This window comes from Scyliorhinus torazame, chromosome 16 (assembly GCF_047496885.1).
Source record: "Scyliorhinus torazame isolate Kashiwa2021f chromosome 16, sScyTor2.1, whole genome shotgun sequence".
NCBI classification, from domain to species: domain Eukaryota; kingdom Metazoa; phylum Chordata; class Chondrichthyes; order Carcharhiniformes; family Scyliorhinidae; genus Scyliorhinus; species Scyliorhinus torazame.
The window spans coordinates 171,252,634-171,279,661 of NC_092722.1; the positions used below are offsets into that span (position 1 = coordinate 171,252,634).

The 27,028-nt window shown below is 49.8% G+C and overlaps 1 protein-coding gene across 4 annotated transcripts in view; it reads right to left on the reverse strand.

Annotated features, from left to right (window-relative positions):
* Positions 1-1,191: 1,191 nt before the first annotated feature.
* hspa12a (heat shock protein 12A) overlaps positions 1,192-27,028 on the reverse strand; it is a 249,330-nt gene continuing 223,493 nt past the window's right edge. For 3 of the 4 annotated variants that reach the window (XM_072479468.1, XM_072479469.1, XM_072479471.1), the window contains 5 exons: positions 18,682-18,768; positions 17,591-17,695; positions 12,025-12,283; positions 4,651-4,754; positions 1,192-2,491 (listed from right to left, as the gene is read on the reverse strand). In XM_072479468.1, coding sequence (XP_072335569.1) covers positions 1,854-2,491; positions 4,651-4,754; positions 12,025-12,283; positions 17,591-17,695; positions 18,682-18,768 — 1,193 coding nt within the window. In that variant the 3' untranslated portion in view covers positions 1,192-1,853. The remainder of the gene's footprint in view (positions 2,492-4,650; positions 4,755-12,024; positions 12,284-17,590; positions 17,696-18,681; positions 18,769-27,028) is intronic. The other variant, XM_072479470.1, reaches the window with a different exon arrangement.

Below are 27,028 nucleotides of genomic sequence, written 5' to 3' on the forward strand. Positions count from 1 at the left end.
CTTCTGTGAAGTACATTGGGAAGTTTTCCCATGTTAAAGATGCTAGATAAATGGCGGCTGCTTTGTAGTCATTGATCAGTGCTTCTGCATCAATCAAACTATGACTAAGATCACTTGTGGCTGTTTGGATTAGTCCTATTGTTTGAAAAAAGAGTTGTGTTGGCATGAGAGGCCCTGACAACTCATTGTTGACAGTATTTGAAGGTTATCACGGAATGGGTACGGTGTAGAAGGAGGACATTTGGCCCATCGTGTCTGCACCGGCTCTCCAAATGAGCATCATGACTTGGTGCCTTTCCCCTGCCTTTTTCCCCCGTACCCCTGTACATTGTTTCTATTTGGCTAATGCCCTCATGAGTGCCTCGACTGAACCGGTCTCCACCACAATTCCAGGCAGTGCATTCCAAACCTGAACCACTCACCCAAGCATAAAATATAGAATCACAAAACAAATTTAAAAGGGAAATAAGGTAGATAAGCATCACCTCCTGGAACATGTTAGGAAGATATTATGGAACAAACAGCATCAGCCTTCTTCTTTCTTTTCATATTGGTGAATATTGAAAGTTGACTTAAAACTTTGACCATGGACGAACCACAAATATTTGATCTCATTAGATATCTTGGACTCAGTTTGGATGACAATCATCAGTAAAGGACATTTTAAATGAATGCATAGGTAATGTTGACTACAGAATTTTGAGTTTTTTATTATTATTGTTGGAAGCTTTCTATTCTTCAGGAAATTCTCTAAACCTTCCACATGGTGGTGCTGTTGAACTTCTTAGAAAGAAAAGGACCAACTTGCTCAATACATTTCAAGATGTATGCAACAGCTGAATAATGATCGTGCAATTTGTTGCTAAACACTAACAAATATTAGCAGTTGAAAGGAATTACTACCATGCCTTGAATGCTGATGTCGACAAGTTACAATCGACCCCGATTTTGTATTTCGCGGAGGTTCTGGAAGGTAATTACAACCGTAACGGGTAAATGCTATTTGATGGAGGAATAAAATTAACAGGCATGTCAAGAATGCTTTAATTCATTGTTTCCATTAGGAAGGTGTGTTGTGAAATTCAACAATTCATGCTAACATTAATTATTCATTCCCCCTTCAGACGAAACAACAAACCACTCGCCAAATCAAACCAATATCGGAAAGAATATCATTCAAAGAAGAAAATCTCTGGGTAAATGGAACAACTTTTAATGTTGGAGGATACATGTGATTATACACGAAACATAAGTCTGCAGTTCAAGATATGGCATTCACCATTTGATTTCATTCCAGCTCACTGTTGTTGCAATAAATTTAACAATCAAATATTTCACATTTATATTTTTAATACTTGAAATAAAAGTATGTACAATACTTTAAATATTGTATATACAAAAATAAAAATAACTACTGGTTTGATTATTTAAAGGAAAATTCCTTAACATTCCAAGTTTTGTCCATTTTAGTTATCAACAAAGAAAGTGTAATATTAAATTACTGCATGACCACATCAGTGCCCAATTTCAGCACGGTTAGCATTCAGAAATTAAGTATTAGCAAGCAGGCTGTGATTATATAGTAGCATTCTCCAGGTAGCTTCATTGAAACAAGAGAAAATTCTTAGTTTACATTCAGGAAATATAGGTACTTATCCACATATTTGCATACATGTGGCATTTAAGGTAATATTCCTTGGCATTCCAGTAGTGTAGTGAAATGATTGGTATTGCTAGGCTCTCCTCTGACTTACAGTAAACTTCCAATCTGAACTATAATATGACTTTCAGTTTTAGACATAATCAATAATTCTGAATGAGGGCACGAGGACTTTTGGATGACTGGTGACATCTTAGTAATTGAGGAAATCAATGCCAGCTTTGACACATTTGGAAGTGGCAATATCAACAGCCATTGCTTTTATCTCAGTATCTCCAAACTGCATTAGTGTTTGAATCTCTCTTCGTGCCGGCAGTGATGGACTATCAGTTCCCGTTAGATCAAGACGAAGAGTGCCACACTTCTTCACACTAGCATCAGTGATGAAGTTAACATTATCATTTTCTGAGCAGTATATATTGATCACTATAACCATTTGTGATGGCTTTGCAGGAGTGTAACTGCGTTTGACAGTCTCTCCGAGAGCCACAGACTGGTCAGCTGTGATGAACTTGTCAAACACATCAGTACACCAGCGCGTGCCATCTTTAACCAGTAGCTTTTCAGTGGGGTGCCTCCCTTCCACAAATCGATTCAACACCCCAACTCCATAGGTCAGTGGCGAACGCCGAACTTTAATGATAGTGGGGTCCAGTCCAAACAACACTGCCCCTTTTAGAATAGTAAGTCCCACGTCATGAGGAATTATGACACGGCACCTGTCAGCAAGATTTGATTGAATAGCCTGCTGAAGTAAAGGTGACTCAGCGAATCCACCCACCAAGAACAGAAACTTCAAACCTGAAACTTCGGGTTTCTGGAAAAGATTAACTGGAGAAAAACACAGCACATCAGAAATATTTTCTTAATAAACACAGATGAGTTCCTCATATCATAAGTACTTCTGCCAATGATGCAGGTGTTGCAAAATGGGGAGATTTCTGCATTCCATTTCAATTTGGCCTTAGGAAGGATGTGCAAACCTAATTTATAAACTAATTTAAGCCAGCCCTGTCTGTGAGAGGATCCTTTTGTCTCTGTCATGGGGATGGTGGGAGTCAAGGGTGATTGACCAGCGTGACACATTTATGTTCAATAAGGATTTGTCAGTTTTGTGTTGCCGTCATTGCCTGGATAATCATTAGGACAAAGATTGCCTTTTGAGGAAAGAATTTTCCCTTTTAAATGTTCATGTATGTGAGGCAACAGAACCAGGAGAACAGACAAATGCATGATCCCTCATGGTTCAACCTGCAAAGGAATGTTTTTGAGGAAGATTTTAAATATTTCAATGTTAAAGCCTCTAAAGTGAAATACTTTCTTTGGCATGAATGACTACTCTGGAGCCTCATTTTAAGTTAAGTTGTGAATTGATATCTGGATATGACATAGTTAACTAAAAGTCCTGTTACCAATGTGTGTGTAGCACTGCATCATGAAAGCAGAGATAGGGTGCTCCCTTCCACAAATCGATTCAACACCCCGACTGCATAGGTCAGTGGTGAGTCCATAACCGATTGGGTCTGTTTGTTGAAATTGTTTATTTTGCTCTGAATACAAGTTATAAGTGTTGAGAGAAGATTGAAACCATCACATCAGATTTTTTTTTTTAATTACCTAGAAATCTGGATAAATACTTGAGAAATCCCAGAATTATACAGTGCAGTAAAGGCCCTTCAGCCCACCGAGTCTACACCGCCACGTAACAGGCACCTGATCTGCCAGTCTTCATCCCATTTGCCAGCACTTGGCCCACAGCATCGAATGTTAAGACGTGCCAAGTGCCCATTCAGGTACTTTTTAAAATATGAGGCAATCCACCTCTACCACTCTCCCAGGCAGTGCATTCCAGACCGTCACTACCTTCTGGGTAAAAACGTTTTTCCTCAATTCCCCCCTGAACCTCCCGCCCCCACCTTGAACTTGTGTCCCCTCATAACCGACCCTTCAACTAAAGGGAGCAGCTGTTCCCTACCCACCCTGTCCATGTCCCTCATAATCTTGTACATCTCGATCAGGTTGCCCCTCGGTCTTCTCTGCTCCAGCAAAAACAACCCACGCCTATCCAACCTCTTTTCATAACTTAAATGTTCCATCCCAGGCAACATCCTGGTGAAACGCCTCTGCACCCCCTCCAGTGCAATCACATCCTTCCTATAACATGGCGACCAGAACTGCACATAATACTCCAGCTGTGGCCTCACCAATGTTCTATAAAACTCCAACACTACTTCCTTGCTTTTGAAATCTACGCCACGATTGATAAAGGCAAGTCCTATATGCCCTTTTTCATCATCCTATTAACCTGCCCTACTGTCTTCAGAATATTTAATGTAATGTCATATTTTGGAATGTCCCACTGGAATGAACAGTGCTTGTTACGTTTTATAGAAATAGGGAATGCTAAAGTGATACATATCTGAAAGTGAAAAACAGGTTAACATTTGGATGGGGCCTTAGAGACATTAGCCTCTTTTTCTTTATAGATGCATATCCAGCATTTGTATACTTTTTAAAAAGCTTTCCTAATAGCAAGAATTTATTACTGTGCATTTTTCCATTTGCATTTCTCACACTGGACCTCTTGGCTTTACGTTGTGTCGTGATGGCCAATGTAGGGCAAGAACCCATCAAACATGCTCAAGGGGTATATAATTAAGTACAATCGTGTTGATTTTTGCAGATTTGTCTCCAAAATTAAGATGCTTTGTGTCTGAGATTTCAATTACAAATGTGATAAAGGAGCTTGAAACACAGACACTTTTACCATGAGATGTTTCCAAAAGCCCAGGACACAAGTCAATCGTTTAGTCGTAAGTTGTGATATTTGCGATGCATTTTCATTGTACTAAATTGGATTATAGGACTTAGTTTACTCTGTAATATTTATAAATAACATGCATTTGTACATTAATTTCTCTTTAAATAAATCAAGTCAATCTTTAATTGCATCTAACAACGTTGCTTTTCCATCTCAACAATGTACTTACGTAGATGTTGGATGATATGGTCAACAGTGGGTTTAAATAGAGCATTCATCGCATCTGGGTTCATTCTTAGCATACCTTGCGATGACCACTTTACAAAATTCACACTGCAGGAAAAATAGGATAACTGTTGAGCTGATGCACAGGCTAAGAACAAGAGCTTCTAAATCCAGCTAACATTTGCAGTGTGTTAATAATTGCTAACTGGAAGAATAACTCTCAAACAAAATGGGTCAGGATTACAGCAGGGTCAGAAGGGGGAGTAGAAATCTCACTGTATTGCTACCCTGACAGGAAGAGGGAAATCCTTCTCTGTGCATCAAATAGTTCTGCCCAGCCTTCACTGTCATGTTAATGTTTTCTCACTTACAAGAGAGAGTGACCCACAACTGTCAGGAATCTCAGGTCGCGGACTATCGCCTTTCCTGAGAAATTTGGCTCGGACCCTTCATGAGGACAAGGCCTTGAAATCCTTGAGCACATCTGGCTAAAACTATTGGAGACAGGGATGCAGACAGGCTAAGTTTTCACAAGTTTATCTGCAGCTCACTTGAATAATCGTTCGAAAATTCGAACGCAATTACACGATACACAATTGGGCAAACGTGGAGCATCTTTTCATTCCTTTTGTCTAGCTATCCCAACACAAAGTGCCAGAGAAGGGGCAGAAAGAAAAAGGTGAGCAGAATGTCATCGCTGCCCAACCAGCAGGATTCTTAGCCATCACCAGCTCAGGAAAGTCCGTTCTAAAAAGATGGAGATCGTGCCAGTGAGAATTCTCTGGATACTGTCTGGGCATGACCGTCTTCCTCCCGGGGGGGCTGTACTTGCCTGCGGGCCCCCAGCGAGTTCCATTCATCAGATCCCCCCCATCTGTCAAAATCGTTCGAAAATTCGAACGCAATTACACGATACACAATTGGGCAAACGTGGAGCATCTTTTCATTCCTTTTGTCTAGCTATCCCAAAACAAAGCACCAGAGAAGGGGCAGAAAGGTGTACATGAGATGTGACAACAGGAAGCATAGAAACATCAAAGTTTATCCCACAGCAGGAGGCCCATGTCTGTGCAAGCTCACTGCTAGAGAAATCCAAAACTGAGTCCACTGTTCCACTTTTGTTTGCTGCTTCAAATACCAAGTGTATTTTATTGGGAACCCCATTGCCACATAGTTAAATGTCATTAGCAGGCCTCCCTGCTGTTTCTCCCCCCCCGCCCCCCCCCCCCCCCCCCCCCCGATGGAAGAAATTCCACAACTGCACAAGTTTTACAACAGCTTTTGACAGATGGGGATCTGATGAGTGGAACTCGCTGGGGGCCCGCAGGCAAGTACAGCCCCCCCCCACCCCCCCCCCCCCCCCCCCCCCCCCCCCCGGAGGAAGACGGTCATGCCCAGACAGTTTCCTGGCACTATCATTGGGGAGATACGGATATGTGTGTGTGAGGAGTGGGGATGTTCCCTTGGGGGGGGGGGGGGGGGGGGGGGTGAGGGGGGGGCAGAGGGGTGATTCTGTGGGGTATTTGTGTTTGTGTTTTTATTGTTGGGGCATCCTTTTTCTGTCAGGGATCGAGGCTGCTGACGAGGGAGGTGGGGGGGGGGGGGCACATTCAGAGCCTGCTCTGCCAACATGAAGACATGGGACCCACCCCTTACATTTTGAGAATGTGGTGTGAAAAGCTAGCGAGGCAGGCTAGACCAGCCATCCGACGAGGCAACACTTTCAAACGCAAAATTCCACCTGGAGACATGAGGACAAATCCCACTGCAGCAGCTGAAAATTCATATTTAGTTTTTATTCCAGTTATTTTAAATAAAATTAATATCAGTAATGGTGACCATGAAACTACTGGATTGTTGTAAAAACCCACCTGTTACAATAATGTTCTTTTGGGAAGATAATCAGATAACTGTATAATAATAATAATCATTTATTGTCACAAGTAGGCTTCAATTAAGTTACTGTGAAAAGCCCCTAGTCGCCACATTCCGGCGCCTGTTTGGGGAGGCCGGTACAGAACAGCTGCTGCCTTGTTCTGCATTACAAGCCAGCTATTTAGCCCCTGTGTGCTAAACCAGTCCCTGTGTGCTAAACCAGTCCCTGTGTGCTAAACAACTCCTGTGTGCTAAACCAGCTCCTGTGTGCTAAACCAGCTCCTGTGTGCTAAACCAGCCCCTGTGTGCTAGACCAGCCCCTGTGTGCTAGACCAGCCCCTGTGTGCTAGACCAGCCCCTGTGTGCTAGACCAGCCCCTGTGTGCTAAACCAGCCCCTGTGTGCTAAACCAGCCCGTGTGCTAAACCAGCCCCTGTGTGCTAAACCAGCCCCTGTGTGCTAAACCAGCCCGTGTTCTAAACCAGCTCCTGTGTGCTAAACCAGCCCCTGTGTGCTAAACCAGCCCGTGTGTGCTAAACCAGCCCCTGTGTGCTAAACCAGCCCCTGTGTGCTAAACCAGCCCCTGTGTGCTAAACCAGCCCCTGTGTGGTAAACCAGCCCCTAAACCAGCCCCTGTGTGCTAAACCAGCCATTGTGTGCTAAACCAGCCCCTGTGTGCTAAACCAGCCCCTGTGTGCTAAACCAGCCCCTGTGTGCTAAACCAGCCCGTGTGCTAAACCAGCCCCTGTGTGTTAAACCAGCCCCTGTGTGCTAAACCAGCCCCTGTGTGCTAAACCAGCCCCTGTGTGCTAAACCAGCCCCTGTGTGCTAAACCAGCTCCTGTGTGCTAAACCAGCCCGTGTGCTAAACCAGCCCCTGTGTGCTAAACCAGCCCCTGTGTGCTAAACCAGCCCCTGTGTGCTAAACCAGCCCCTGTGTGCTAAACCAGCCCGTGTGCTAAACCAGCCCCTGTGTGCTAAACCAGCCCCTGTGTGCTAAACCAGCTCCTGTGTGCTAGACCAGCCCGTGTGCTAAACCAGCCCCTGTGTGCTAAACCAGCTCCTGTGTGCTAAACAACTCCTGTGTGCTAAACCAGCTCCTGTGTGCTAAACCAGCTCCTGTGTGCTAAACCAGCCCCTGTGTGCTAGACCAGCCCCTGTGTGCTAGACCAGCCCCTGTGTGCTAGACCAGCCCCTGTGTGCTAGACCAGCCCCTGTGTGCTAAACCAGCCCCTGTGTGCTAAACCAGCCCGTGTGCTAAACCAGCCCCTGTGTGCTAAACCAGCCCCTGTGTGCTAAACCAGCCCGTGTTCTAAACCAGCTCCTGTGTGCTAAACCAGCCCCTGTGTGCTAAACCAGCCCGTGTGTGCTAAACCAGCCCCTGTGTGCTAAACCAGCCCCTGTGTGCTAAACCAGCCCCTGTGTGCTAAACCAGCCCCTGTGTGGTAAACCAGCCCCTAAACCAGCCCCTGTGTGCTAAACCAGCCATTGTGTGCTAAACCAGCCCCTGTGTGCTAAACCAGCCCCTGTGTGCTAAACCAGCCCCTGTGTGCTAAACCAGCCCGTGTGCTAAACCAGCCCCTGTGTGTTAAACCAGCCCCTGTGTGCTAAACCAGCCCCTGTGTGCTAAACCAGCCCCTGTGTGCTAAACCAGCCCCTGTGTGCTAAACCAGCTCCTGTGTGCTAAACCAGCCCGTGTGCTAAACCAGCCCCTGTGTGCTAAACCAGCCCCTGTGTGCTAAACCAGCCCCTGTGTGCTAAACCAGCCCCTGTGTGCTAAACCAGCCCGTGTGCTAAACCAGCCCCTGTGTGCTAAACCAGCCCCTGTGTGCTAAACCAGCTCCTGTGTGCTAGACCAGCCCGTGTGCTAAACCAGCCCCTGTGTGCTAAACCAGCTCCTGTGTGCTAGACCAGCCCCTGTGTGCTAAACCAGCCCGTGTGCTAAACCAGCCCCTGTGTGCTAAACCAGCCCCTAAACCGGCCCCTGTGTGCTAAACCAGCCCCTGTGTGCTAAACCAGCCCCTGTGTGCTAAACCAGCCCGTGTGCTAAACCAGCCCCTGTGTGCTAAACCAGCCCCTGTGTGCTAAACCAGCCCGTGTGCTAAACCAGCCCCTGTGTGTTAAACCAGCCCCTAAACCAGCCCCTGTGTGCTAAACCAGCCCCTGTGTGCTAAACCAGCCCCTGTGTGCTAGACCAGCCCCTGTGTGCTAAACCAGCCCGTGTGCTAAACCAGCCCCTGTGTGTTAAACCAGCCCCTGTGTGCTAAACCAGCCCCTAAACCAGCCCCTGTGTGCTAAACCAGCCCCTGTGTGCTAAACCAGCCCGTGTGCTAAACCAGCCCCTGTGTGCTAAACCAGCCCGTGTGCTAAACCAGCCCCTGTGTGCTAAACCAGCTCCTGTGTGCTAAACCAGCCCCTGTGTGCTAAACCAGCCCCTGTGTGCTAGACCAGCTCCTGTGTGCTAAACCAGCCCCTGTGTGTTAAACCAGCCCGTGTGTGCTAAACCAGCCCCTGTGTGCTCAACCAGCCCCTGTGTGTTAAACCAGCCCGTGTGCTAAACCAGCCCCTGTGTGCTAAACCAGCCCCTGTGTGCTAAACCAGCCCCTGTGTGTTAAACCAGCCCCTGTGTGCTAAACCAGCCCCTGTGTGCTCAACCAGCCCCTGTGTGTTAAACCAGCCCGTGTGCTAAACCAGCCCCTGTGTGCTAAACCAGCCCCTGTGTGCTAAACCAGCCCCTGTGTGTTAAACCAGCCCCTGTGTGCTAAACCAGCCCCTGTGTGCTAAACCAGCCCCTGTGTGTTAAACCAGCCCCTGTGTGCTAAACCAGCCCCTGTGTTCTAAATCAGCCCCTGTGTGCTAAACCAGCCCCTGTGTGTTAAACCAGCCCCTGTGTGCTAAACCAGCCCCTGTGTGCTAAACCAGCCCCTGTGTGCTAAACCAGCCCCTGTGTGCTAAACCAGCCCCTGTGTGCTAAACCAGCCCCTGTGTGCTAAACCAGCCCCTGTGTGCTAAACCAGCTCCTGTGTGCTAAACCAGCCCCTGTGTGCTAAACCAGCCCCTGTGTGCTAAACCAGCCCCTGTGTGCTAGACCAGCCCCTGTGTGCTAAACCAGCCCCTGTGTGCTAAACCAGCTCCTGTGTGCTAAACCAGCCCCTGTGTGCTAAACCAGCCCCTGTGTGCTAAACCAGCCCCTGTGTGCTAAACCAGCCGCTGTGTGCTAAACCAGCCCCTGTGTGCTAAACCAGCCCATGTGCTAAACCAGCCCCTGTGTGTTAAACCAGCCCCTGTGTGCTAAACCAGCCCCTGTGTGCTAAACCAGCCCCTGTGTGCTAAACCAGCCCCTGTGTGCTAAACCAGCTCCTGTGTGCTAAACCAGCCCCTGTGTGCTAAACCAGCCCCTGTGTGCTAAACCAGCCCCTGTGTGCTAAACCAGCCCCTGTGTGCTAAACCAGCCCCTGTGTGCTAAACCAGCTCCTGTGTGCTAAACCAGCCCCTGTGTGCTAAACCAGCCCCTGTGTGCTAAACCAGCCCGTGTGCTAAGCCAGCCCCTGTGTGCTAAACCAGCCCCTGTGTGCTAAACCAGCCCCTGTGTGCTAAACCAGCCCCTGTGTGCTAAACCAGCTCCTGTGTGCTAAACCAGCCCCTGTGTGCTAAACCAGCCCCTGTGTGCTAAACCAGCCCGTGTGCTAAACCAGCTCCTGTGTGCTAAACCAGCCCCTGTGTGTTAAACCAGCCCCTGTGTGCTAAACCAGCCCGTGTGCTAAACCAGCCCCTGTGTGCTAAACCAGCCCCTGTGTGCTAAACCAGCCCCTGTGTGTTAAACCAGCCCCTGTGTGCTAAACCAGCTCCTGTGTGCTAAACCAGCCCCTGTGTGCTAAACCAGCTCCTGTGTGCTAAACCAGCCCCTGTGTGCTAAACCAGCTCCTGTGTGCTAAACCAGCCCCTGTGTGCTAAACCAGCCCCTGTGTGCTAAACCAGCCCCTGTGTGCTAAACCAGCCCCTGTGTGCTAAACCAGCTCCTGTGTGCTAAACCAGCCCCTGTGTGCTAAACCAGCCCCTGTGTGCTAAACCAGCCCCTGTGTGCTAAACCAGCCGCTGTGTGCTAAACCAGCCCCTGTGTGCTAAACCAGCCCGTGTGCTAAACCAGCCCCTGTGTGTTAAACCAGCCCCTGTGTGCTAAACCAGCCCCTGTGTGCTAAACCAGCCCCTGTGTGCTAAACCAGCCCCTGTGTGCTAAACCAGCCCCTGTGTGCTAAACCAGCTCCTGTGTGCTAAACCAGCCCCTGTGTGCTAAACCAGCCCCTGTGTGCTAAACCAGCCCCTGTGTGCTAAACCAGCCCCTGTGTGCTAAACCAGCCCCTGTGTGCTAAACCAGCTCCTGTGTGCTAAACCAGCCCCTGTGTGCTAAACCAGCCCCTGTGTGCTAAACCAGCCCGTGTACTAAGCCAGCCCCTGTGTGCTAAACCAGCCCCTGTGTGCCAAACCAGCCCCTGTGTGCTAAACCAGCCCCTGTGTGCTAAACCAGCTCCTGTGTGCTAAACCAGCCCCTGTGTGCTAAACCAGCCCGTGTGCTAAACCAGCTCCTGTGTGCTAAACCAGCCCCTGTGTGCTAAACCAGCCCCTGTGTGCTAAACCAGCCCGTGTGCTAAACCAGCCCCTGTGTGCTAAACCAGCCCCTGTGTGCTAAACCAGCCCCTGTGTGTTAAACCAGCCCCTGTGTGCTAAACCAGCTCCTGTGTGCTAAACCAGCCCCTGTGTGCTAAACCAGCTCCTGTGTGCTAAACCAGCCCGTGTGCTAAACCAGCCCCTGTGTGCTAAACCAGCCCCTGTGTGCTAAACCAGCCCCTGTGTGCTAAACCAGCCGCTGTGTGCTAAACCAGCTCCTGTGTGCTAAACCAGCCCCTGTGTGCTAAACCAGCCCCTGGTTATACGATCTGTCCTCTATGGGACTTTGGATACGGAGCAATATGGTTGACTCTTAGCTGCCCTCTGAAATCACTCAGTGTCCACAGAGCAATAAATGCCGACGTTGCCAGCGATGCTCACATTCTAAGTATGAATTATAAACACAATCTCCGCTTCATTTTCTCTGCCCCAATGAGGATAGTCCCAGTACCTCAATTGTCTCTCATCGTGTGAGGTCGAAGAAGAGGCATCATTTACCCATGCCTGAAAGAGGTGGTAAACATTGTATATGCAAATAAGGGGTCCAACACCTGCCTGAGGTGCCCTGCTCCAAGAATGGTGCTTGGACCCAGATAGTTCTTTCACGGGAAGCTTTCAGGAAAACCAGCTGAGAGCAGCAAACTAATCTCAGAGCTCAGGAATCATGGCATCATTAGCTTTCGGAGAACCCTCACGTATCCATTAATTTGCATTTGTCATCTTGCATCACTCTCCAATATTCCTAATAGGGACGACTCAGGTAGCTGGGACGCTCGTATTAACCAACAAACCTGTGCTATACAAATTAAAGCAGAAAGTACTTGTGCTCAGACTACGCACCTGCTTTTTCTGAGGGCGTGCTCCACACTGTGGCCTCTGAACTTTTTATAGTAATCGATGAATGAGAAAGGCAAATTGATATTGAGTGGATTGATTCTCCCAGGAGCAGCAGCCCTTTTACGCGACTCAAATGCTATCATCAAATCTACCCAAGCTGCCGGGCGTTTGATTTTAAACTGTTCAATGAAATCCTCCCCAAATATTTTACAGAGGAGTTTTTCAAATTCAAAGTCCACTCCTATAGAGCCATAGGGACCACCTGGAATTTAAAAAGATGGAAATTAGTTAAAACAATAACAGCTTGCATTATTTCCACTCCTTTAACATAGTAAAATGTCCCAAAGTGATTCATTGCGACATTACCAAACAAAATTGGACACCGTCACATGAGGAGATATTGGGACAAGTGATCAAACATATGAACCAAGAATTTCCATGGAGACGAAAGGGCTCCACCTTAGCCAAAATGGTGCAGGAGCAAAGTCATGGAGGAATTTGAAAATAAAGAGTGAGAATTTTAAAATCAAGACTTTGCTGAACTGGGCGTCATTATAGATCAGCAAGAATAAGGATGCTGAGTAAACAGGACAGTTGATGATTTATTTGTTACGGAGATAAGAATGTCAAGGGCGAGCCCACCATTTATTACCCATCCCTAAGTGTCCTCGAAAAGGTGTTAGGGAGCCATCATCTTGAAATGCTGCAGTCAATCTGGTGCAGCATACCCACTGTGTTGTTAAAAAGGGAGTTCCAGGATTTTGACCCAGTGATAGTGAAGTACTTACTGGCGATATAAATTCATGTCAGGATGATCTGTGACTTGGAGGAGCCAATGTTCCCTTGAATGTTCGGCACTAGTCCTTCATACAGGTTGTGGGTTTGGAAGAAGCTTCAAAGGAGACTGGGTGAGTTGCTGTAGGGCACTTTGTTGATGATACATCAGCTGCCACAGTGCACCAGTGATAGAAGGAGTGATTGTTTAAAGTAGTGGATGAAGTGCTGATCAATCAGGCTGCTTTATCCGAGATGATATTGAGCCCTAGAGTGTTGTTGGAACTGTCCTCATCCTGACAAGTGGAGGGTTTTTCGTCACACTCATGATTTGTGCCTTTGAGGACAGGCTTTGAGGAGGAGAGGCAATGCTGAGTGATGATGTGGTGAACCGTGTCAAATCTTGGGCAGCATAGTCGCACAGTGGTTAGCACTGCTGCTTCACAGCACTAGGAGCCTGGGTTCAATTCTCACCTTGGGTGTCTGTGTGGAGTTTGCATGTTCTCCCCGTGTCTGTGTGGGATTCCTCCGGGTGCTCCGGTTTCCTCCCACAGTCCAAAGATGTACAAGTTAGGTGGATTGGCCATGCTAAATTGCCCCTTAGTGTGCAGGTTAGGAGTGATTACAGGATTGCGAGGACACGGCAGGGGAGAGGGCCTGGGTGGGAGGGTGCACTTTCAGAGGGTTGGTGCGGACCTGATAGACTGAATGGCCTCCTTCTGCACTGTAGGGATTCTATGGATTTTAAAGATTATAGAGAAACCATGAAGGGTGAGTAGGTACAGTTAACGTGGTCATAGTGACATAGGAGGTCATTTCTGACTTTGAAAAATGCCGTTTGGCAAGAATGAAAACCTGGGTTGGAGGGGTTCAAAAATGCTTAATATGACCTAATGATATTGCGCAAGCGTTTAATGTAATGTAATGTAGTTTTATTTATTTTTTATCTGTCGCTTTTATATCTTTCCAGTGTGTGATATAAATGTGCTAAGCACCTGTATGATAACCACCCACCCCTTCAGTCATTTTAAGGTTTTTGATAATAGATAACTCTATTGTTACTATTTTCTAGAAATATGAGGGTCGATTCTCTGACCCGTCGGGGGGTGGTCAGAGAATCCCGCCCCTGGTTAATTTTCATTGTTGGGAAGCATTAACATGAATATATGGGGCTGAATTCTCCATTTGGGAGACTAGGTCCCCACGCCAGCGTGAAAATGGTGGTCTTTTACGCCAGGAAAACTGGCGCAAAACGGCCACCGATTCCCCTTTTTGCTGGGGCTAGCAGGGAGGCAGCATAGAGCTCGCAGCTTTAGCAGCTGATATGGCCCTCAGCATTTCTGGTTCCGTGGCTGCGCATGTGCACAGCAGCGGCTGCGCCATGTTTCATGGCGGACTCAGCCCGCGGACCCGGATCGCAAAAGTAGTGCCCCCCTTCAGCCACTCGCGCACACCGAACCGCCCGCCCATAGTGCCCCCAGCCCTGAATGAAGCCCCCCCTGCCCACGAATCGGCCCTCCCCCCGACTGTGGCGACGCTGGACTGAGACCGAAGCCACCATGCAAGGTTCCTGAACGGTGTGAGCACACGCAACCCACGCCGTTGGGAACTCGGCCGGTCGGGGATGGAGCATCGCGGGGAAGGCCTGATAAGTGGCGCGGCATACTCCTAGAACACGCCGTTTTTCAAAGGGGCAGAGAATCAGAAAACCGACGCCCCTCCCGATTTCGGTGTCAAAACGGATTCTCTGCCCCATCGCCAAACGCGATTTCGGCATCGGGTGGTAGAGAATCCAACCCATGAACTAGGAGCAGGAATAGGCCACCCAGCCCCTCAAGTCCGCTCTGCCATTCAATAAGATCATGACTGCTCTGATTGTAACTGTCTTCTCTCGATATCCTTGCACTCCCTTGTTATTCAAGAATCTATCTAGCTCTACCTTAAAAATATTCAATGACCCTGCTTCCATTGCTTTTTGAGGAAGAGTTTCATAGTCTCACAATTTCAAAAAAAACTTCTCATCTCTTTTTTAAAACAATTTCCAATTAAGGGACAATTTAGCGTGGCCAATTCACCTACCCTGCACATCTTTGGGCTGTGGGGGTGAGACCCACGCAGTCATGGGGAGAATGTGCAAACTCCACTTGGACAGTGGCCCGGGTCCTCGGCACCATGAGGCAGCAGTGCATATTTCCTTAAATAAGGAAATTCCTTATATACTGTACATAGTATTCCAGATATGGTCTCACCAATGTCCAGTACAACTGAAGCATAACCTCCTTACTTTTGTAATAAATTCCCCTCACAATGAACATTCAATGAGCATTCTATTAACTTTCCTAATTACTTTCTGTACTAGCCTTTTGGGATTCATGCAGCCACACACCAGATCCTTCTGAATCTCAGAGCTCTGCAATCTTGCCATTTAGATAATATGCTTTCTTTTTATTCTTCTTGCCAAAATGGACAATTTCATATTGCCCACATTACACTCCATTTGCCAGATGTTTGCCCACTCCCTCAACCTCTCTTTGTCATGTTGTAGTCTCCTTACGTCCTCTTTACAACTTACTTTTCTGCCTATCTTTGTGTTGCCAACAAATATAGCAACCCGTATCATCTGTCCCTTAACACTTCTGAATGAGAGAACTTTATTTTCCAATTTTATCCCCAAAATAGACATCCTGGACTGACTGCATATTCAGCAGATAGCTCGCCAATCAGAAGTGTTTTCTCTATGACACTAATCTGCCTGAGTTCCATTAAAACCAGGAAGGCAGGGCAGGGTGGAGGGGGGTCCAGAATAGGGTGGTGATGCAGTGAATAGAAGCAGCTGGGCCAATTTTTAAAAGTTTCTACTAACTCATCAAAAATAACTTTTTAATAAACATACTCTTATCCATTTTTGGACTGGTTACCAATAGGTCCTGTAAAGACCTCTGGCTAAGATAGTCTATGGGCGGTGTCATTGGACAGGGCTTGCGCAACATGTATTTCTGCCCAGTGGAATTCCAAAGTTGCATCTGATTCTACATGAATACATATTGTGAAGCACATTTAAATGTTGGTTGTTTGGATCCTGGCAAGAATGGTGCAGTAAAAGCAATGCCAGCAAATGTCCAACTGCGCTAGTCCCTTATATAGGCCTGACAGAAGGGATGAAAATTGCCTCTCACAACTGCCTTTGAATGAACAAAATATTTGACAGCTGAATGCAATTTATTTTTGAATTTTTATGAATGAGAACTTTATTTTCCAATTTCATCCCCAAAATTCTTTGTCCTTTCCTGAAGGTGCTGATTCATCCTGAGTGTCAGCAGGCATCCAGTACATTATTCAGCAGGACACCCTTCAGGTGTGAACCTGGCGAGAGTCTAAAAAAGTTTTTTTTCCATGTGTTCCTTACCGTTAAACCTGACACTCTTCTCTAATTCACATAGATCATTTCCTAATAGGGTGACACTATTGAGAACAGTTCAGAGAAAACCCCCCAGTGAAATGTTCTCCTATCTAGTCCAGATACATTGTTGTCAAAAATAGCCTTCTCCACACCATTTAGTATAAGGTCAGAAAACCTAATAAAAACAATGGAGGTAATTTCTACAAGGCATCTTGTGATTGGCTGCCATAACTGTGGCAAAATATCCACAGAAGCCCCGGAGTAACATATGGCCAGGATTTTCCTTAATGATGGGGCCCGCCACAGGAGAATCAGTGACCAGCCATGACTTTTGACAGGACCAGGCATTCCAGACGGTGCAAGGGGCTGGAAAATCCCACACATAGGGCTGGATTCTCTATTTTGGGGACTATGTCCCCATGCCGTCGTAAAAACTGTGGCCTATCTGGCCAGAAAAACGGCCGTGAAAAGGCCCCATATTCATAGCCCTGCAGGGGGCTAGCAGGGGCCCGGTGTGAAACTAGCAGCTTTAGTTGCAGATACGGGCCCCCGCACCTCCGGGTCAGAGGCCGCGCACGCGCATGGCGGCGGCCTCCAGCGGCCGGGGAGCTGGACCTCCCAAATAGTGTACCCGAATGGCCATGCGCCCGACCCGGACCACCCGCCCAAAAATTGCCCCCCTGCCCTCCGATAGGCCCCCCTACCATGGCGGCCACAGACTGAATCCGCAGACACTACGTGAGTATCTCGAACGGCTGGGACCATGTTAGATCCACGCTGTCAGGACTTCAGCCGGTCGGGGACGGAGCAGGTCTCCAGCGATGGCCGCAGTTAGGGGATATGTAGCGCAGCGTACACTCCGGTTACGCTTTTCGGGGCCTGGAGAATCGGAACCGCCACCGGTCCCGATTCCATCCACGGAAATACATAGATACATAGGAGCAGGAGGAGGCCTTTCAGCCCTTCGAGCCTGCTCCGCCATTTATCATGATCATGGCTGATCATCCAACTCTATAGCCTAATCCTGCTTTTTCCCCATAGCCTTTGAGTGCTATATCTCCACCCCGGTGCTGGACGTGATTTTGGCGTCGGGGTGAGGAGAATCCAGCCCATAGTTTTCTGCAGAACCTCCACCAATGCTATGACATCAAATTGGGAGAATTCTCATGGGAATTTAACTTCAAGGACCCAATCTAATATCTTTTAGACCTGTTGATGTCAGCCGCACATGAGCTGCTTTATTCATCCATTAAGCTATCAGAAGATAAAAGGATCAAAAGTACTTCTGTTATTTTACCTGTGTTGTGGTTAGTCAAAGTTTGTCAGCTATTAACATTTCAATACAATATGTGGCATATTACATATTGGCATTTAATACAAAAAGCCTACTTTTACCTGAAGCTTTATAGAGTTCTTTCAGGTGTCCTTCAGGTAGTTTAACTTCATGAACAGTGAGATCTACAGTACCGCCTCCGCAGTCAACCACAATATAACGGTCACCTAATGAAAAAAAGTGCACTTCTAAATGCATTCATAAAGAACGTCCCTGAAACTGCAAATCATATTATCCATATGGATTGTACTAACATTGCTAAGCACAGCTTTCAAAAATAGTCACCTAATGATGCTTATGTTCAGTCCAAACTGAAGTTCAATGTTGAACAGTTAATTGTAATAAAGATTTTTTAACAATCATTGCTCAGAAAGACCACAAACACTCATCATTATGCTCCAAAATCTTTCATAAATTAAATAGTCATATGCCTCAAAAAATCACCGAAAATCATCTGAGTACATATCCTCATACCTCTGAGCCACCTTTATGCATTTGTGAATGATGTCATGACAAATTCCTGCTTAAATTAAGTTTATTTGCAAACTTCCTAAACTAGTAAACGTATTAACACACATACACATATACAGACAAATTTAAATTTCATAGCATTACAATTCAAAATATGTTAGATGTGTGAAGTAATTAAAATAAGCATATTGTCATACTGTATTGAATAATCAAAATTGTGTTTTTGCATTTCCTTCCGTACATACTTTTGCAGAGGCTCTAATACGTTATAAAGTGCAGTTACAGAAAATTCCTTAGCTATCTAAAAAACTGTGAAGCTAATGGAAAAATCTGTGCAAAACGTATATGGATGTATAGTACAGATATTATTAAGAGTATGTTGTATGGTGAACATTTGAAACTCATTTATGCAAGGTTATTGCTGGAAATGTGAACGTGTCCTTTATAAAGCTATTATTGTTAAAGATAAACAACAGAGATGCACTGAGGTAAGGTGCAAAGGTAGCACAGCCATGGCACAGATTGCAGTGAAGTGTTAGCAGCCCTTTGATCGCCTTTTCCTCTCCGATATGTATGCCAACGTCACACACAAACAAAATAGACAGTGTTAACAGGAAATGGAACCATTGCCAGCAACATGAAAATCAGCAAGAGCCAAGAACACCAGGAAAGAAGACACTACCTTGCTCCAATTCTGACCAGATTTCGCCTATGACATTTTCCACCAAAAAGGTGCGACTCTGCCGATTACGTCGTGTGCATTCTTTAGCTAGTTGTTGATAGAGAGAAAATAACTGAGCATAATATAGAAAGAATCAGAAATGATGTCAACTTGCAACAATTCAGTTACTTAAGAAGGGTTTGTTCAGAATTTAAGAGCATTTAATTAATGGAAGAAAGAAACCTGGCTTTGCATAGAATTTTGATTTTAATTCAAGATGCTTCACCATCAGAGAAAAATTTTGAATTGGTGGTAAGTATGATGGAAGGGATGGAATGTGAAAACTGATATTCATAATAAGGCTTTCCAAATACTAATATACAAACACTTAAAGTTTATACAAAATTCCTTTGCCGCTATTTCAATCCAATTTTATCATTTATTTTAAATAGATCAGTACCTCTGTTTTATTAGCGGACTGAGGAATAATGTATAAAATTAATAAAAGTTAGTATCCTAATACTTCAAACATTACTTTCTGGGCTCATACTTTAGTCCACATTTAAGGAAAAAAAATAAAGTTGATGTAAAATTCTAGCAGAAAAATCTGAGATGACAAATTAATTTGTTTTTACTTTATTCCTTGTGTCCTTAATAATTTGGACCACTGCACTCTCGCCTCTGCAAACATAATTTCTAAATATATTAGGTAGAATTTTATTGGAAATTCCACCATCTGAAAACTCCTGGTCATTGTTATGACTTTCTTGTTTCACATATGACCTCATTTTTTTCAAAGGATGAAAAACAAACCCTTTAAATGTTATGGGACGTGCCTTCCGAGAGGTTTTATTTGGTCCAGATCTTTTAGCTGACCGCAAGCTAAATATGTGCAGGTACTCTGGAATCTCCCTGGTTGCAAGAAACAGAAATAACACGAGCAAAGTGTAGCATGCATATATAAAGATGATGATGAAGAAATGTAACTGTGATAGTATGGTTGATACTATCTTCAAGTTAGTCATCTTAAAATGCATTCATTATTTTAACTATTTATCACCAAAAATATCAGGAAATACACTACTTTTATAAAGTGCTTTGGGACACCCTGAAGTACAAGCTGCTTTATTTTTCCATCTTTTTTACTCCAATTGTCACCAGATGAATGCTAACTTATCTTGGGGAAAGATCTTACCTGTACTGGAAACTAGCAGCCCTCTCTATTCCAATCTTTATGATTGAACCTGGACAGATTGTTGGTAGGTTATTTAAGAATTGGGAGGGGAGCATCTCTGTGCATCTAGTCCCATTTTCAACCAATGTCTGCACATCAGCATCCGCACTTTACAACAAGGGTCACTGAATAATAATCAAGAGCTGATAGTAGCTTACCCCTGTCCCTGTGTCAATAACAAGATGATTAACTACAATTGCTCCACTGACCGTACACAATAGGCAACCATGCACAAAGGCATTTCTTCATAAAAAGAAAAACAAGCACATTGCACGCATTATTATTTGGGCTGCGGTTGCTGCCAATGCCGTGCATGTACTGCTGTTAGCATGGATGCCATCTTCATAGGGGCAATGTGCAGCATGGTGCATTCGCAGTCATCACAACCTGGAATTCCAAATATTACAGGACAGTAGCATCAAGTTAGCACCGTTTACTGAAGGAAAGCAGCCTCTTTATAATGTTTGCAATTGCGGCCTCCCTGCAGATTCTGAATCTCCTGCTCTGGAGTCTCTTTTGTCAGAGACAGAGGTCAGGAAACAAGAGCCGTTTTAAATAATCTATATGTGTGGTATAGCTTTGAGTAAGTTTATTTTTGTGTTTCTATGTAGGGAACGGTTGAAACTTTAGTTAGCTCCATGTTAAACAAAGGTGCCTGCATATCTGTGGGTTTTGGTTTCATTTCAAACTGTGCCTGCATTGTAATTACAACATGAAAATGAACAGGGTTAAAGACTAGGCTGTTGCTTAGCAATCAGGGATCCACATTGAAAATCAGAAGAACTTGTGATTCAGTTCTGCAACTGAGAAGCAGTTCTCGCAGAAATTGCCAGCAGAGGCAGGGCAATGGGGGACATGATAAAACTCAAGTCCCAGAAGCTAAAGAACAGATAGTTTTAGAAAGCAGAGAATGAAAGAGATATCCCAGGAAGACTGAAGTCAAAGGGACAGATAACTGGAATCAGCACAAGGTACTGTTCACTGAAGTTAAAGGAAGGTGCAGAGAGAGATTCCCAGTTACAGGCAAAGCTGAAAGATGCAGACATGGTGAAGGTGGCTAGCAAGAAGCCAGATATCTGAAGTAATCCTGACGTTGGTATCAATATAGCCTGTGGAGCAGTTGTGCTATACTGGCATGGCTGGGCACCTGACTGATTGTGGGGACACTTGAATGCATATAGCAATCCGAAGCACAGGAATGCTGAAAGGAGAGATTGAAATCCTGGAAGTGAATCCTTGGTGAAAGCATCCGAGAGAAAGTGCTGTTTGTGGGAAGATTCGAAAGTGTATTTTCCCGGAATGGAGTTTGGAAACACTCTGGTGGAAATCAGCATTGCAGTGAAACCAGTTGACTCACAATGTGATAATCATCTGGGGGGGGGGGGGGCGGGATTTGAAGAGAAATTCACAGTTCTATTGGGTGGCGTCTACCACTTGGTTTCAGAGTGTTGCGTGTCTAACCCCAGTTGACTTGTTGGTTTACATAGACAGTGTACATACTGAGAGCATTAAAAAACCTGGGGCGTCATTCTCCGACCCCCCGCCGGGTCGGAGAATGGCCGTTGGCCGCCGTGAATCCCGCCCCCGCCCCGCCGAAGTCTCCGAAGGGAGAAAAGTCGGCGGGGCGTTAATGGCGCCGCTGCCGCGGAGAATGTCACGGGTCTGCGCAAGGCAGCCGATTTTCGGCCTGCCGATATTCTCCCTTCCGGATGGGCCGAAGTCCCGTCGACGTGATGACCGTTCACGTCGACGTGAATCAAACCTCCTTTTCATCGGCGTGACCCGGTGCTCCAGGCTCACGCCGACAAGCGAGGAGGTGAGTGACGGCCTGGGGGGTTGGCTCTGGGCAGGAAATGGCGTGGCCGCAGACTGATTGCGTGAGGAGAGGTGTGTCTCGGCTTGTGTGTGTGTGTGTGCGGCGGGGGGGGGGGGTGGTTAGAGTAGGCTGGGCTCCGGGGGAGTGCCGGGAGGGGGTCCGTGCCGGGGTGGAGGTTGGGGGTTGGGGGGGTCCGTGCCGGGGTGGAGGTTGGGGGGGGGGTCCGTGCCGGGGTGGAGGTTGGGAGGGGGGGTCCGTGCTGGGGTGGAGGTTGGGGGTTGGGGGGGGTCCGTGCTGGGGTGGAGGTTGGGGAGGGGGTCCGTGCCGGGGTGGAGGTTGGGGGGGGGTCCGTGCTGGGGTGGAGGTTGGGAGTTGGGGAGGGGGTCTGTGCCGGGGTGGAGGTTGGGGGGGGGGTCCGTGCTGGGGTGGAGGTTGGGGAGGGGGTCCGTGCCGGGGTGGAGGTTGGGGGGGGTCCGTACTGGGGTGGGGGTTGGGGGGGGTCCGTGCTGGGGTGGAGGTTGGGGAGGGGGTCCGTGCCAGGGTGGAGGTTGGGGGGGGGGGTCCGTGCTGGGGTGGAGGTTGGGGAGGGGGTCCGTGCCGGAGTAGAGGTTGGGGGGGGTCCGTGCTGGGGTGGAGGTTGGGGGGGGTCCGTGCTGGGGTGGAGGTTGGGGAGGGGGTCCGTGCCAGGGTGGAGGTTGGGGGGGGGGGTCCGTGCTGGGGTGGAGGTTGGGGGTTGGGGAGGGTCCGTGCTGGGGTGGAGGTTGGGGAGGGGGTCCGTGCCGGGGTGGAGGTTGGGGAGGGGGTCCGTGCCGGGGTGGAGGTTGGGGGTTGAGGAGGGGGTCCGTGCCGGGGTGGGTGATGGGAGGGCAAATGAGTTGGTCCACCTGGCCAGGTGCCAGCCTCCAACAGTTGGACCCATGCGGTCCATGCCACCTGGCTGGGGGGAGGACGGGATATGGGCAATGATGACATGTCGTCGTTCCCCTCCCCCCCACCAGGCCGTCATGTTTTCAGACCATCCAGCGATGTTGGCCGCCGTGGTGGCAGCCGCTCATGTCTATGTTGCCCTGGATGAGGAGGAGGAGGAGGAGGAGGAGCGTGCCAGAGAGGCGGCGCAGGCTGCCGCAGAGGGGCAGGCGGCAGCCGCCCAGGCTGGAGGGACACCTGACCGACAGGACGAGGAGGGGGAGGAGGACGTCGCGGCCCCACGGCAACGGAGGCACCCGAGGGCGCCCCGTGTGTACCGGCCCCGGCAGTCATACTAGGACCTCACGGACCGGGAATGCAGGAGGAGACTCCGGATGAGCCGGGAAACCGTGGCACACATCTGCGACCTGCTGGCACACCTGTCACCGCGTGGCACTGGCGGGGGACACCCTCTCCCTGTGTCCGTCAAGGTTACGGTGGCCCTGAACTTTTATGCAACGGGGTCATTCCAGGCACCGAGTGGGGACCTGTCCGGCATATCGCAGACATCGGTGCATCGGTGCATCCGGGCAGTGACAGATGCCCTTTATGCCATGGCGCACCGCTACATCCGCTTACCCGTGGACCGGGCCAGCCAAGATGCCCGGGCCGTGGGCTTCTCTGCCGTTGCCGGGTTCCCCATGGTCCAGGGCGCGATCGATGGGATGCACGTCGCCATGCGGCCACCTGCAGAGAACAGGGCCGTGTTCACTAATAGGAAGGGGACCTATTCAATGAACGTACAGGTGGTCTGCGACCACCGCATGATGATCCTGCACGTCTGTGCCCGTCACCCAGGCAGTGTACACGACTCATTCGTGTTGTCGCGGTCATCCATCCCCGGCATGTACGAGGGACGCCATCCCCGGCTGAGGGGCTGGTTGCTGGGCGACAGGGGCTACCCATTGCGATCGTGGCTGATGACGCCTATACGGAGGCCACGCAATGAGGCGGAGAACCGCTACAATGATGCCCATGTAGCGACAAGGGGTGTGATCGAGAGGTGCTTTGGCGTGCTGAAGATGCGTTTCAGGTGCCTGGACCTCTCTGGGGGCGCCCACCAGTATCGGCCAGATAGGGTCGGCCGCATCATTGTGGTGTGCTGCGTCCTGCACAACATAGCCTAGCAGAGGGGCGATGTGCCGCAGGCAGAGGAGGGCAGAGTGGAGGAGCAGCAGGAAGAGGCCCAGTCCTCCCCAGATGAGGGGGATGGGGGCAATGGTCAGGGCAGACGGGGTAGACACAGGCGGGTGGCTGTCCACCGTTACCGGCTGGCCCAGCGGGCACGGGACAGACTGATAGACGCCCGCTTCACTGACTAGATGGGCGTGGGAATCGGGTAGTATGGCCACAGACCGCACACCATGACAACAGCCGACCACCCACACCCCCCACCCATCCACCCACCCAGCACCCTCACCCCCCTCCCCAACCCCACACACCCCACCCGCATGCACACCACCCCCCCCCCAATTGCCGATCCACCGGCGACACAACGGGCCGGGCTCACCCAGTTGCGGGTGGACGCGTGTCTATCGCAGGCCATGGAGGATGATGACAACCCGCCTCCGATGAGCTCCTGGCTCTACATCGTTGGACTATGTCTGACCCATGGCCACAGTACCACCATCCACCCGGACCATCCCTGCATGCGGCTGTGACACTGCAGCGCACGGTCCCGTCCTCTGCCCGGGGGATGTTGATGGCGGCCCAGGGGGAAGGGGGCAGACTCACCTGGGGCTGAGGTAAGACCACCCGTCACACACACACTTGCGCTCAACGTACATGACACGCCCGCACACTTTGGACAGAGCACAAAGGCAGCTTCGGTAGGTGTAACATTGACTTTAATAACCAAAGGAGTTCATGCACGTGCCCTAGCCCCTAAAACTCATCTGTGCCCTGCACCCGTGCCAACTTACTCAGTGTCTAATTGTTTGGCCTTACGGGCCCTTTGACTACGTCTACGTGGTTCCCCAGATGGTACAGCAGAACTGGAGGTGGACTCCTGTGATTCCTGCCCTCTGACACTGGATCCCTTTGGCGGCCGTTTCCTGGGGCGTCCTGGCCTAGATGGGCCAGGCTGCGGCCCGGGCGACTGGGATGGCGAGCTGCCAGCCTGTCCTGCCCGTTGCCCACCCGATGCACCTGGGACGGAAGGGGGGAGTCCGAGGTGTCGCGGTGTACCGGGACCTCCCCTACAGAGGGAGCCGGGACGGACCACACCACCTCCTCCTCCCTCGGGGTGCCCGATGGACACCAGGCCTCTACATGGGTGGGGGATGCGAACGGACTGGCCATCCGACGCGCCCCCGACATCTGGCGCTGCCAGTCCTGGAGGCCCGTGCTGGTATCGACAGGGGTCTGCAGGTTTGCAGCCATGGAGCCCAGGGGGTTGTCGAACCCTGTCTGTGACAGTGCGACGCCGGCTCGCACATGGCCACTGGCGCCGATGCCCTCAGCGATGGCCTGCTGAGACTGGGCCATGGCCTGCAGAGACTGGGCCATGGCCTGCAGAGACTGGGCTATGGCCTGCTGAGACTGGGCCATGGCCTGCTGAGACTGGGCTATGGCGTTGAGCGCCTCTGCCATCTGGCGCTGGCACTGGCTCATGGCCTCCTGTGAGTGGGCAGCCATTTCCTGGGCCACAGACGCCGCCTGCACGGAAGGCCCCAGGCCTCGCAAACCGTTCCCCATGTCTGACACCGTCGCACCCATTGCCTCCACCGCGGACGCCACCCGTGCGGTGTCAGCCTGGGTGGCACGCATGACCGGGACCACTCCCAGCTCCTGGACGCGGGTGGACTCCTCCACCTGCGACCGCAGCCGCCGCAAGCCACCCGTCACCCTATTCGCTCGTCTCCGTGTCGGTGGTTGCATCAGATCTATGTGTGGGTGTGGTAACTGCAGGAACCCGGGATCCATCTGGGCGGCAGATGTTCGCTTGGCCTGGGCTGCCCTCCGACAGCCCGGTCCCTCTGCTGCTCCTACCTCCACCTGCTGTACCGGGACGGCTGTGTTGTGCGCACCAGTGAGTGTACCAGACGCCTCATCACTAAAGTGCCCAACCGTGGTGAGTGTTTCTGCGATGGTGGAGGGTGTTGGTGACAGCAGTGGCGTTGTGTCGTGCTCTTCGTCCCACTCTGAGTCCATGGCACTTTGGGGTGGGGGTTCGTCTCCACCCATCCACTCTGAGTCACTGTCCGGTATTTCGTCTTCCCGGGTAGGGGTGTCCTGGGTAGTGCTGTCCCGGGTAGTGCTGTCCCGGGTAGTGCTGTCCCGGGTAGGGGTGTCCTGGGTAGTGGTGTCCCGGGTAGGGGTGTCCTGGGTAGTGGTGTCCCGGGTAGGGGTGTCCTGTATAGTGGTGTCCTGGGTAGTGGTGTCCTGGCTCGGATGTGACGGGGGCCTGTGGCTGCCCCCCTCATCGCTGGGTGGTCGCTCCCGCACGTGACGGGGGTGTCGTCTCCCTGTTGCTCCAGGTCTCTCCGTCTCCCGTGGTGTGCGAGGGGCATCCTGCAGGCGTCGCATGCTGGAGGGTGCGGGTCTCTCCGTCTCCTGTGGTCTCCGAGGGGCATCCTGCGGGCGGTGTGCATCTGCGGGGATGGGTGCCTGGACGTTTGGTCCTGCGATACACAATGAAGCATGCATGGTTAGACATCAGGTAGTGATCAGGTGATACGGGGGAGGGGGATATAGGGGAGGGGGGATATGGGGACGGGCTGTTGGTGGCTCACTTGCTCGTGGGGCCCCGACCTCTGCATCAGCAACCTCCCGGTCCTCAGGTCCGCCAGCCAGTTCCAGGGCCCTTTCCTCGTGTACGGTCAGTGGCCTCTCATCAGCTGGCCCTCCTCCAGTCCTCACATGCTCCCTATTGTTGTGTGCGCGCTTCTCCTGTGGGGGGGGGGGGTGGTGGCAGGGGTAAAAGGCAACAGTGTTAGGCAGGTATATGAATGCACGCCATCGGTTGCGCGTGCATTGCAGAGGTTAAGGTTAGGGCTGGATTCACTTGGGGATATGGGGGAGGGGGGATATGGGGGAGGGGGGATATGGGGGAGGGGGATATGGGGGAGGGGGGTATGGGGGATATGGGGGAGGGGGGGATATGGGGGAGGGGGGGATATGGGGGAGGGGGGATATGGGGAGGGGGGATATGGGGGAGGGGGGATATGGGGGAGGGGGGATATGGGGGAGGGGGGATATGGGGGAGGGGGGGTATGGGGGATATGGGGGAGGGGGGATATGGGGAGGGGGGATATGGGGGAGGGGGGATATGGGGGAGGGGGATATGGGGGATGGGGGATATGGGGGAGGGGGGATATGGGGGAGGGGGGATATGGGGGAGGGGGGATATG